We start from the raw sequence: 12,007 nt of genomic DNA, 5'->3' as shown, positions 1-12,007 counted from the left end.
CGATGCAGCCACGCCAACAATTGCCAATGCTGACTGCTGTGTATTATCGACCTATCTGGGGCATACATCTGCATCACCATAGTTACTTGGCAAGTAATAACCCGCCGTGTCTCTCTTGCCGGTGCTTCCGATCAACGAGATGACGTCTGCGCCAAGAATCATCGGCAGTCGATCCGATATTGCATTGGAGCGTGGCCAGCTGCATCGCCTGTCAGCTCTGTCAATCGGCATTGAAGAAACTCCATTTCCTTGAAAAAAGTGCAGGGAATTCGCATTGGGAACCCGGTACGGGCAGTTGATTTTCCTTTTCGACATTCAAAATGTGAAATCACACCACAAGCGCCTGTTGGTAGCGAGCGGGGAGAGGGGAAGCGCTGACCGCTAAATTTCAGGAGCCCTCGTAGCCAGTTGATCCCCCACCTTCCCTCAAAGTTGACGCTTTCCAAAACATCGGCGGACGACCCGGATGAACCCCTGTAGCGCATCTGCACAGCCCAGCACTTGGCAGAAGCCCCTGCACCGCGACGACACGACATCATCGATGCAGAGGAGAACCCCTTTGGCTGGGAAGAGTGGAAGATCTCATCCGAGCACTCATTTCTTGCTTGTCGCTCCCCATTTTTGAGTTTTGACACTGCTCCACCCCGAGATCCTGTTTGTTTCGCACCTGATTCAGTCAGTCGTTTTGGAATTCTTTTTATTTTATTTTTATTTTTTTTGTTTCTTCCCCAGATCTCCAAGGTCTTGTGGCGTCCACCTCGTACTGGGGTGTTATTGTTGCAATACAATAGATCTTCTAAAGCTAGCTCGTCCTTCGCAGCAGGGCTGCTTGAGCTTGTTTACGCCGCTTCCTTTCCGCCCTCGACATCAAAATCCACAGCCAAGATGGGACTACCCGCCGCCCTCCGGTCCCGCATCAAGCCCAACAGCGAGAAAAATGACCCCTCATCACCGTCAAGTCCCTCTGCGAAAGAACAGGCTGTCGAAAACGACAATGCCTCCTTCAAGCGAGCAACGCGACTGCGTCGATACTTTGCCCTGAGCGCCTCCTTCGCCTACCTCTTGTCCTGGATATTCTTGGTGCTTGTAAGCCACCACCCCCCCCAATTTCCCCCACAATAGCCCGGGTGAGTCTAACCACCAAGCAAAGGTCCTCATTGGCAACACGCACCCGCGGGCGGTGCTCTCGGGCATCTACTTCTTCAAGCTCGACCTGGCCGACATCATCCCGACGTCGGTCCCCAACGCCAGCCTGATCAACAGCATCGCGCAGTCGATCGGGCTGCACGACTTCTACCAGGTCGGGCTATGGAACTTCTGCGAGGGCTACATCAACACGGGCATCACCTTCTGCTCGGAGCCGACGACGCTGTACTGGTTCAACCCGGTGGAGATCCTGATGAACGAGCTGCTGTCGGGGGCGACCATCGCGCTGCCGACCGACGTCATCACCATCCTGGACGTGCTGCGCATCACGTCGCAGATCATGTTCGGCTTCTTCCTGACGGCGGCCGTGCTGGCCTTTTTGATGGTCCTGCTCTCCCCGCTGGCCGTCTCGTCGCGCTGGTGGAGCCTGCCGCTCGCCGTCGTCTCCTTCCTCGAGATGATGCTCATCCTCGCCGCCAGCATCGTCGGCAGCGTCATCAGCATCGCCTTCAAGTACGCCGCCGAGGCCCAGAAGGAGCTCAACATCCACGCCGAGGTCGGCGTCCGCATGTTTGTCTTTATGTGGCTGGCCACCGGCTTCAGCATCTGGGCCTTTGCTGTTCACTCCGGCATGGGCTGCTGCTGCACGTCTAAGCGGGATCTGAAGATTGGGAGGAGGGTTGTGCGGGAGGGGAGGGGAGTACGAAACTAACCATGTTTACGTACTGGGCCACACATGTGTATTTCTTTGGGCTTGGGTTATGTGCACACCCGGCCGGGTCAGGATATGTTGCCGATGGATTGATACCATGGCTGGGGTAGGTCGGTTGGTTAGTCTTTTAGAGCGGACGGCATTCGGCATAGAAGCGATTCTGATATTTGTCCATAGATCTCGCACAAGCGGTTATTCACTCGGGCCCGTTATTTTATGATAACAAGTGAGAGCCCGGGATTTACAAAAGTTGAATAATAATAAAAGTTCACACAATATGCGCAGTTGACTGAACTGGGTGGGTAGTCGGGTCACACCATCTTACCGTTCATGTCAACCCCCGAAAATTGAGCATCACCATTTCACATACATTCACAGACCAGGGACTCAATCAAGTAGACAGTTATGGCAGTAGTAGTTATTTATACCGACTCAGTAGCAGCCAGAGCAAAGATTAACTACATGACATCATTTGGCCAACTCCCACTCCCGAGAATCGCCGCTGCCAACCCTCCTCCACACATCACCAAAACACAAAGTGGCTAGCTCAGACCAAGCCCAGGCCCAAGACCACAAACTTATCATCTTCCCCTCACAGGCAGGCTCAACTTCGAAACATCCCCTAGAAGCGAACCCGAGAGGGGTAAAAACTTGTCCAAAAAAAACCTCCCCACAAACGAAGTACTGTTTGTTTCATGCCGCCGCGAGCTGGACCAGCTCCCCGCCAGGGGGAACCAGTACTCGGGCGAAATTGATTGTCGGTGGTAATAAAAAAAAAAAAAGGAGGGAACGCAAGAGAGTATTGCATCTCAAGACAGGCATGCAGCCATCGAACCCCCTCCCCCGTCACCAGAACGGGAGGAGGGGGTCACAGATTAAAGCGGGAGCCTCGGAGACTAACCGGGAAACCCCGTCCCCCATCCCATTCCCGGGCACGGCACGGCGATGCGGGGCGCGGGCGGGACTCGAAACCAGTCGAGGCCCGCCACACAACCTCCGCTTCACACGTGCGGCTTGAAAAAATAAGTACCCGGGATGGGTAGGGGGGGGGGTCCGGTTCAGCCCGGCTCACCGCTGCTGTGTTTCAAACAACGAAGTGTGGGTTGAGTGAGTGGAACGGCCATTGGGAATTGGCTCTTTCCGCGTGGATATCGGCCCTGGACGGCGTCGACGTCGACTGGCGGTGGATGCCCCAAGAGGGGGCAAGCACCGAGGACTCAGGCTGCGAGGTGGGAAAATCCGCGCCCTCTGCTGGGTCCTCTCATTAAACCAAGTCTTTTTTTCGACAGACTGCCAAAACAAAAAAGTTCATCTTCTTCTTTTCCTCACCCGAGGCATTGCCGCAGGACGCTTAGTCGCGGACGACGATGCCGTTGCGGCGGGAGCTGCGCTCGACGTACTCGGCCTCGTCCTCGGAGGAGCACGAGTCGTCGTACGAGCAGCGGGAGCCGCCGCAGTCGAGGAGGACGCGCTCGCCCTTGCGGGTGATGCCGTAGCGCTCGCAGGTGCAGCTGGAGCAGTCCGACGCCGGGGTGCTGTAGCCGGACGAGCCGGAGCTGTCGGAGCGGTACGAGAGCGAGGAGCCGACGGACGAGACGGGGGAGCCGGGGGCACCGAAGTCGGTGATGACGTCCTCGTTGTAGTACTCGTCCTCGTAGATGCCGGTGGCGGCAAAGCGGCTGCTGAGCTCGTCCTCGTCAAAGTCGCTGTCGAGGATGTGGCGGGTGGCGTTGGGCGACACGGGCTTGGGGGCCTTGATCTGGGAGACGGACAGGGGGCGGCCCTTGGCGACGTCGCCGCTGGTGGACGAGCGGCTCTTGGACGAGGAGGTCGACTTGCGGGACGACGACTTGGAAGAAGAAGAAGAGGAAGACTTGGCCTTGGGAACGTCAAGGATGTTCAGGGCGCGGCCGGTGGTGGGCTCGACGGTGGAGTCCTCGCTGGGGTTGTGCGAGACGTGGTACCCATCGATGATGTAGTAGTACCAGTAGCGCTGGCCGGGCTGGAGGGTCGCCTGCTGGAAGCGGAAGGTACCCTTCCAGGTGCCCTTGGAGGAGCTCTTGTCCTTGGAGAGCGGGAGCTGGCCGCTGTAGTTGTCCCAGGAGCCGAGGAGGTGGACGGTCTTGACGCCGGAGGAGACGCGGAGGGAGAATGAGAGCTGGATGGCGGACATTTTGAAACTTCGTTATTAATTAAAATCGAGTGCTGAAAAATTGAATTGTCTTGAAAAGAATGATCTTTGCGCTGAAGAGCGTGTGGAGCAAGTAACCCGGTGTTGTTTGGGTTGAAGTGGATTAAGTTGGTGATAGCAAGACCAGCAAGCTACCGAAATTTGCTTTTTTGGATTAATTGGATTAACAGAGCACAGCTCCGTGGAAAGGTGAGAAAAAAAAGAAGGGGGGAAAAGAGAACAACACAAGGTATGGTTGAGTGCTTGCTGCAGAAGGAAAGAGAAGGGAGAGGGAATGAGGCCGAGGGGGACGGCCCTTATATCATCACGAAGCCATGTCCGGGAGGAGGGGAAAGACCGGGCAGCGGGGGTGGGTTGCCCCCATTACTGACTAGCCCGATTCGACGAATCGGCTGGAGGAGCACACAACGAGCAGGCCTCGCAGAAGGGGCCAGGGAGCATGCGGGTTGCCGGCCGAGAGAGAGAGAGTGTGTGCGTGTGTGTGTGTGTGTGCGAGATGGCCTCAAGCAGCATCCCCCCTGTTCCCCTCGAGGTGAGCCGTGCAGCCATGCAGCACTACTGCACGATGGGCGGCTAACAAGCGAGAGAGCCAAGTGAAAGATCAGATGGAGACTCGAAAATCGGGCGAACCTGGAAGCATTCCATTTTGTGGGGAGGCTGGCCTCCGCAGATGTGCCGGCACGGGCACGGTGATCACATACGCTACGCCAATTTAGGACTAGTTGGGCGTCTAAATCCCTGTATACATTGGCCAATGAGGGAAGGCGGGCACCAACGTCGTCCTTTCCTCGAGCGCAGGCCATCGGCCTCATCACACGGACTGCATGCAGCTCCGCCAATAATCAACTGTTGTGCTCCCTCCGAGCTGCTGTGTGCCATTCTGACCCTCACACCAAGAGGCTTTTTCAATCCTGGTCCTGACCCAGACAGAAAGAACTTGGGACCCGAGCAACAACCCAGGCACTGGCACTCGAAAACCAGCGAGGTCATATTTGACAGGTCAATGGCATGAATAATCCCCGCGCCATTTTGCGGACGTACCTGGCTGGCACCAGGCAGGCACGCCCGGGCACTTCTCCCGCTTCTCCCTCCAGAACCCTGCTCTCCCGTCCCAATTCAGAGTTCCAAGAATTGTGATGGAATCATGGGCAAGCCGACCTGCAGCATCAGCATGCTACCCTCCATCCATACTCTGCTGCAGGCTCGCCTCGACCATGTGGGGATTATGGCCGCGTATTGGGTCGATGATCGATAGCGCAGCATCTCCGGCCTCTCTTCTCCGTCGGTCGCTGCGGGTAAATTGGTCAAGTGGTCAGCTTCCGTGAACGGCACCCAGTGAGCGGCTTCAAATGCCTTCCCGCCATGGAAACCATGTCGATGAAGGATCCAATCCATCGTCGTTGAGGCTCCGTGGTGCTTTTGGGGCGACCAACTTCGAGGCCCTCATGGCGAAAACAACGCCGCAACGGTGCACCAGCGGCCAGAACGCCACGGAAACGGGAGGGGGAACGTGGCATCACCGAGAAACATTCGCGGCGTCGGTCGATCAGTGAGTGGTCATTTGGTCATTCAGCAGGGGGTCATTTGGACTGTTGACGGCTTCTTCGTCGAGTCCGGACATACGAAGTAGTCGTCGATCGTCGTCTTGCATTCCGTGGTTGCGCTCGTCTTTGCAAGCCCCGCCTCAGCTTGGCTCGATGATGGCTGACGACCAGCCCCGTTGTTCAATCAGGTTATGGCAAGATTTCACCAAGTCGGCCTACTGCATGCAAGCAATCAACTTCCACAGTAGCCTCGGCGGGTATGTGAGGAGACAGGATCATCACGCTGGAAGCAACTTGGCCGTTGCTCCCAATGCACCCGCGGGATCTCTCCCAAGCAACGATCTCGCACCTCACTGGGCAGCTCCCCCCCAAGACCCATAGTCTGTGCCCAGATAGCCGCCGTGATTCCCACCACCCGCGTTTACTCCGCAGGAAAGGTCCGCCGAACCAACACAGCCGCGGTCGGAGTCTCCATCCGCACGCTTATTATCGCTCCGATCATGGCCATGGCATTGAAAGGACACAGTAAGCGGAGTTATTTGCCGCGACATCAACCGCGAGGGTTGCTTCTCATCGCGAACGCTCTCTTGCCCTGATGTCTTCCCCCAACAAGCCCTTGCCCCACACCATGACAGTCTGCTCACTGCACGGCTACCTACCCAGACACATAAGGTAGCCACCCGACGCAGTTTATACACAGTAGTAGCTGAGCACCTGTTGCAAGCCGTACACGCGGTGGCACCTTCCAGACCGCTCAGATACGAAGTACTGCCGCCCACACTTTAAAAGGCCTACTTAGACCGAACAGCCCATCTCGCCTTTTTCCACCTGTTTTAACATCCATCAACACAAACGTCTATGGTCTCTCGTTTCCCTCTGTTGTCATAGCACTTCCTGCCACCTACGCTACTCGGGGCACCCTCCCGCTTGCTTCTTCTTTAACCATCAGAGGCAGCGTCATGGGCAAGAGGTTACGCGGCGTAAAGGTATGGATGATCAGCGTCGAGGTCTCCTTAAGTGTCCACGCCAATCCTGCGCCGGCGGCTTGGTGGGCGATTGATGTGACGAGTTGTGAGGTCCCCATCTAGGGTTGGGGGGCAGATACGCTCCTTGCATCAATCGTCCACGGAGCCGCCGACGCTGGATTAACGAGGACGCTTGGAGAGGACTTGGCGGTAGTCATTCCTCGTGATCTTTACGCGGCGTGACCTCTTATCCATGACGCCTTATCCATGACGCTGCTTCTGATGGCCAAAGGAGAAGCAAGTGCAAGAGTGTTCGAGCAACACGAGAAGTAAGGGGTGGTTATGTAGTTACGGCTGAGGGTCTGGTTTGGCTGGGAATGTTGGCACTGGTTTAGCCCATGTAGTTAGCAAGAGGTACCACCTACCTACTAGCGAGTTGGTGAACTATTGGTCTGAGGGCATTGTACTATTTACTCCTAGGAAGGAATTGTATCGGATGCTGTGGGAAGTGTGCACTATGCGGGTTGCGAGCTGAGAAAGTAGTGCAATAACAATTATTCTGTGTATGTCTACGAGATTTGAGGGCACATGGCTGTTCAGCAGACCCGGAGATGTGCTAGAGCCGGGCAACGGAGTTGCGTGGGATATGGTGAGGCTGACACTTGGATCGGATGCTGGGGAGACGGAAAGTGCCTGGAAGGTAACGAGGAAGTGCATGTTGTGGCAAGCCGGAAGGGCAGGGTAAGTACCTTACTGTGTAGGTGAGGGAAAAGCAAAAATGTGAATCAGCCTCGAAATTCCCAACATTTAAAGTGCACTCGAGGGAAGCACATGCAAGGTTAGAATGTCTGTTCGTCGAGGTAGACGGGTGCAAGGGTGCATGGCGTCCGCGATAGGCGTGTATTTAGACAGTGGCTAAAAAGGGCAAATCGTCAACATACTTGAGTCACATCGTATCAACCACTCAGGGAACGACTTAGTTTGTTGAGGCTTTCTTTTGGGGGGATATCTTATACGAAGTACTGCTGCTTGAGACAATAGACCCACCTCGACTGTGTGGGTCTCAGCTCTCAAACTCACCTTTTATGAACTGAGTTCCTGCTCTACACCGCTCCCTCCCTTTCCCTCACAACCACACCTCGAGACATTGAGATCTCTCACAGCAAATATGTCTGCCTCAATCTCGCCCGCCATGGAAGCCTTCCCAGACGACCCCCTCGTCCAAGCCGTGACGGCCCACGTAAAAGAGTACATGCAAGCCTACGACGCCTCTCACTCCTGGGACCACATCGAGCGCGTCGTGTCACTAGCCCATCACATCTACAACCACTCCGACGCCGCCTTCCAAGCAACCGTCGACCTGCGCATCATCCACCTCGCCGCCCTCCTCCACGACGTCGGCGACCGCAAGTCAGTTTCCCCCTTCTCAACCCCCACTCACTCACACACCCACCCACTAACCCCCCCCTAAAAGATACCTCCAACCCGGCGAGACCCCCCACAGCCAAATCGCCACCCTCCTCACCACCCTCACCTGCCCGCCCCAACTCGCCACCCTCATCCAAACCATCTGCACGGGCGTGAGCTACAGCGGCGAGAAGGCCGACCCGGCGGCGTGCGCCGCGCTGGTGGCCGCCCACCCGGAGCTGGCCGTGGTGCAGGACGCGGATAGGCTGGACGCCATGGGTGCCGTCGGGCTGGGCAGGCTGTTTACGTACGGCGGGGCGCGCACGGCGAGGGCGATGGCGGATTCGATGGCGCATTTGGATGAGAAGTTGGTGCGGCTGGAGGGGATGATGAAGACGGAGGTCGGGAGGGGGTTGGCGAGGGTCAGGGGGGAGAGGTTGGCGGTTTTTAGGGCGTGGTGGGTGGAGGAGGCGGGGGAGGTGGGGGTGTAGGTGTAGTTTTGGGGGGGAGTGGTGAAGGGAGAGTGGTGAAGGGAGGGAGGGGGGTTGTGGTGTTGGGTGTTGGGGTTGGTATGTCGTGGGTGAGAGGTTGGGTTGGGTTGATTCGGTGTTTAACTGCTGGCACGGCCGGTATATATACACGGTCCATTGGGGAGGGTCTTCAACGCCCCGAATTTCACACAAAACTCTACGTTTGAAGCGAATTCAACTAGCCATTAATAATAAGCATTAAAATCCGTCATTGACATCAACCATTACGAGTGAAAAGTAAAAATAAAACATCCCTGACCCCCCCAACCTTCTTCAGCTACACTCTCACCCCTACCCCCTAACACCCAACCCCGTACCCAACCACCCCCAACCAGCTCACACGGCCCCCTCTCCCACCTACAGCAGCATAGCCGCGATACCGCCCAACACAGCCAGCGTGCCAGCCACCTGGTTAGCCACGGCGCCAGCAGTCGAGACAGGCAGCCCGGGGCCGCCGGTACGGGTGCCAGTGGCGGTGCCGTTGCTGCCGGGGTTGACCATGGCAGTAGTAAAAGTGGAGGCACCCGACTCGCCAGCCTCGGTGCTCGGTCCCGGGTTGATGAAGGTAATCGTGGTGGTGGGCTCGGCCGTCTCGGTCGTCGGCGCCGGGTCGATGAAGGTGATGGTGGTAGTCGGCTCGGCGGTTTCTGTGGTCGGCCCCGGGTTGATGTAGGTGATGGTGGTGGTGGGCTCGGCGCCGCCGTCGACGGTGCATTCTGACGCCGGCAGCGTGAACGGCTCGCCCGAGCCCGGGTACACGACGCAGTTCTTCTCGCAGGCGGCGTCGCCGGCCGTGGGCGAGCTTTGGTGGCAGAGGGCTGGGTGGTTGCCGATGGGGGGCTGGCCGGCGAGGTTCTGCGGTTGGGGATGGGGTGTTAGTGAGCTTCGTTGCCAAGGGGGTGGTTGTGACTGAGAGAGGGACTCACGTTCGAGCAGCGGCCAGCCACGCCGATCTTGTCGCCGTTGCAGCGGATGATGATGTCGGTGCCCATGGAGTCGCCGGCGCAGAAGGCGGCGTCGGCCTTCTCGCAGATGTATTTGCCGTCTTCGAACTTGACTTGGGCGCTGGCGAGGGCGGCCGAGGCCAGGATGAGGACAGAGGTGGTCTTCATGGTTGGTTTGATGACTGGAGCGAACGAGTGAGATGGGAACGAGTGACTTCAAACAAAACCTGGTAGCAGTGGCGTAATAGAACCAACACCAACTGGCCAGGGCATTGGGAAGAGATCACTTTATATTCGGGACTTGTCTCGGTTGGCTGCTTGGACCTGCATTGTCCCTGAGTAATGTCACGGCTAAGGTGGCATTCCCGGCTAGCGTTGTCAAGGAGGTAACCCAACAAGCCGTGGAACGAACACCACAGTCCGGGGAATATCTCGTGTTGGACAGGTGGCCCACGCTATTTTTGCTTCCGTTATGAGACCAAAGACACGGTTAAGCGCACGCGGGACCCGGCAAGACAGTGGTGAGAGCAATCGGGGCAAGACAGGGCGGAGAGGCCAATGGGGAGACTTTCTAACATGCCGGGTCTCATGGCTGGTACACCTCGTTTTCCCAACTTGGTCGGCCGATGGTAGCATATCAAGTTAGCGGCACTTTCGTGTTGCGGCGCTCAACCACGAGCGAGTGGCTGGAACCAGTGAGTGTTCGTGGTTCGTATTTGCCCCGGGTCTCCCATTGATTACTTATTACCGCCCCCAGATGTATGGGTGTGGATCCCAAAGGGGTAATTCAGCCAAAAACATCTCACGGAGCTTCTTATGACAAAAATAACTACGAAGTAGCTCCATGTTGTATAGGTTTTAAATGGATCAGCAGTGGAAGCACCAGCGCTAGTACTTGGCATAGAATGATGTCCGTGTTGCGGATACACATCTCGATTTCCATCAGGTGATTCCCTGGAATAATTCCCACCTATGGTTCATTCAACAACAGGTCCCAATCAAGGGAATAACTGAGTAGCGTCTGCTTGGGTCAGCAGTCCATATATTCACGACTCAAAACAAGGGGCACGGATTCAAGGTTTTTAGGGTTTCAGGGGTGTGAAACCTTGGTTTTGATCGTCTGGACTTATGTTATTCGAGCTGAGCAAATTGAGATCAGGAGTGTGTTTGGATACTACCTAAGTAGAGGGAGCTTTGGAATTGCTTGCTGGGGCTGCTGCTTGCTCTCTCTCCCAGCCACGAACAGGTTAACTAACCATCAACAAACAAATAAATAACTAACAAAAAGAGACTTGAATGAGAATTGCCATCTACGTATAGTGTCGATATACGATGGTACCGAGTAAAAAAGTGCACACGGCGAAAAAGTAAACAAGCGTTCAGGGGGCCACCCGGGGATTGAACCCGGGACCTCTCGCAGGAATGCTCGGGTTGTAACCCTAAGCGAGAATCATACCACTAGACCAGCGGCCCTTGAATCCCAACGCGGTGGATCTTGGGAACATTGACAGCCAGAATCACTTGAGAAAGCAGTTCCGTAGGTAGCGTGAAAGTAGATCGAAATCGGCTTGAAGGGAGCGCCTGCTGGTTTTTACCAGCTGCGACCGTTGGCGCTTTAAAGTCGAAAGACATACCTATCCGACTCCACCCCCTTGTCTGCTGCGGTGAGTTGTCTACCAGGTCTAGTTGCCAAATGAACCAGTCCCGACAATCTTGGCCATAGACGACGAGTCTGGAAAAGGGATGCTGAACTAGTCTCGGATCGAGTTTACCGACGCCGCTGGCGTCTAGGGTGTAGAACTGAGGGAGGGATGAGAGGAGAGATGCAGCCTTGGTTGTCATCAGTCTTTATAGGACCGGGAGGAAGACAGTAAGATGGAGAGAGAGGGGATATTCAATATCATTTTCAGCGAAAGTCAATGAAGGCAGGACACATAGATCTCCCGCGGACAAGCTATCGGGTTTCAGCAGCCAGAACCAGACTCGGGAGGAAAACCCAAAGACCGCGCGCCGGGGGATGAGGTGGTGTTAATCAAGACCCACATCCTCCGGGGCTGGTCCCGGGATCGGGGGCCGGGCTTGGGCTTGTTCAGGATGACAGCGGGACTTGGGCCCGAACACGTGGCTCTGAGACAGAGGCCAAAGGAGACGAATATGCCGGCACAGGGATCGGAGAACCCCAAGAGAGACAGCTCCTGGAAAATAAGAGGGACTGACAGAAGGAGGGGAAAGCAGGTGCTTGTGTGACACTGCACTGCAAGTGACGATTCAAAGCAACGAGCGAAGCGCAGCAGGGACCGATTTCCGGCCGGCCTCCGGAGCGACCGAGAAGAAGACCTCGGTAAAAAAACACAGCACCTTGTCTGGCGAGCGAGATCGGTCACCAAGGTCAAGAAAATGGCCGTTGATTCGTTCGAGCCGTATTGGGCTCTGTGGGTGTCGAGGCAAGTCAGAGCCGTCCTCGAAGTTGATTCGGTGGCTGCCTGCAGCGAACCCTCGAGCTCAAGGGGCCATATCACGACCGGTGCCTGCTTTTCGGTCTCAGGTTGTGTCCATATTGCTGCTCTG

General features: G+C 56.2%; 4 protein-coding genes and 1 non-coding gene across 5 annotated transcripts; 2 read left to right on the top strand and 3 right to left on the bottom strand.

Annotated features, from left to right (window-relative positions):
- Window positions 1–885: 885 nt before the first annotated feature.
- B0H64DRAFT_438405 (SUR7/PalI family-domain-containing protein) lies at window positions 886–1,858 on the top strand (the record flags this gene model as incomplete). Its single annotated transcript, XM_062806347.1, has 2 exons — window positions 886–1,086; window positions 1,151–1,858. The coding sequence occupies 2 exons, from the start codon at window positions 886–888 to the stop codon at window positions 1,856–1,858; spliced, it is 909 nt and encodes a 302-aa protein (XP_062664835.1).
- A 1,017-nt stretch (window positions 1,859–2,875) lies between these two features.
- B0H64DRAFT_383229 (uncharacterized protein) lies at window positions 2,876–4,312 on the bottom strand. The gene has a single exon (XM_062802933.1). The coding sequence runs from the start codon at window positions 4,029–4,031 to the stop codon at window positions 3,210–3,212; it is 822 nt and encodes a 273-aa protein (XP_062664834.1). The 5' UTR covers window positions 4,032–4,312; the 3' UTR covers window positions 2,876–3,209.
- A 3,224-nt stretch (window positions 4,313–7,536) lies between these two features.
- B0H64DRAFT_450103 (uncharacterized protein) lies at window positions 7,537–8,456 on the top strand (the record flags this gene model as incomplete). The annotated part of the gene is made up of 2 exons (XM_062807116.1): window positions 7,537–7,968; window positions 8,033–8,456. Exons 1-2 carry the CDS (start codon window positions 7,727–7,729, stop codon window positions 8,454–8,456), a joined length of 666 nt encoding a protein of 221 aa, XP_062664833.1. The 5' UTR covers window positions 7,537–7,726.
- A 396-nt stretch (window positions 8,457–8,852) lies between these two features.
- B0H64DRAFT_438402 (uncharacterized protein) lies at window positions 8,853–9,607 on the bottom strand (the record flags this gene model as incomplete). The annotated part of the gene is made up of 2 exons (XM_062806346.1): window positions 8,853–9,350; window positions 9,422–9,607. The coding sequence occupies 2 exons, from the start codon at window positions 9,605–9,607 to the stop codon at window positions 8,853–8,855; spliced, it is 684 nt and encodes a 227-aa protein (XP_062664832.1).
- A 1,215-nt stretch (window positions 9,608–10,822) lies between these two features.
- On the bottom strand, window positions 10,823–10,912 carry B0H64DRAFT_t7. The gene has a single exon. It is a non-coding gene; the product is annotated as a tRNA-Pro (tRNA).
- Window positions 10,913–12,007: the final 1,095 nt, after the last annotated feature.

This window comes from Chaetomium fimeti, assembly GCF_033439085.1.
Source record: "Chaetomium fimeti strain CBS 168.71 chromosome Unknown B0H64scaffold_1, whole genome shotgun sequence".
NCBI lineage: Eukaryota > Fungi > Ascomycota > Sordariomycetes > Sordariales > Chaetomiaceae > Chaetomium > Chaetomium fimeti.
Note: the sequence above shows the minus strand (reverse complement) of the source record. Positions and strands in the feature narration are given on the sequence as shown.

What these genes read in the sequence shown, in the direction of transcription:
- B0H64DRAFT_383229 (XM_062802933.1), bottom strand. Translation starts at nt 4,031, where the DNA reads ATGTCCGCCATCCAGCTCTCATTCTCCCTCCGCGTCTCCTCCGGCGTC.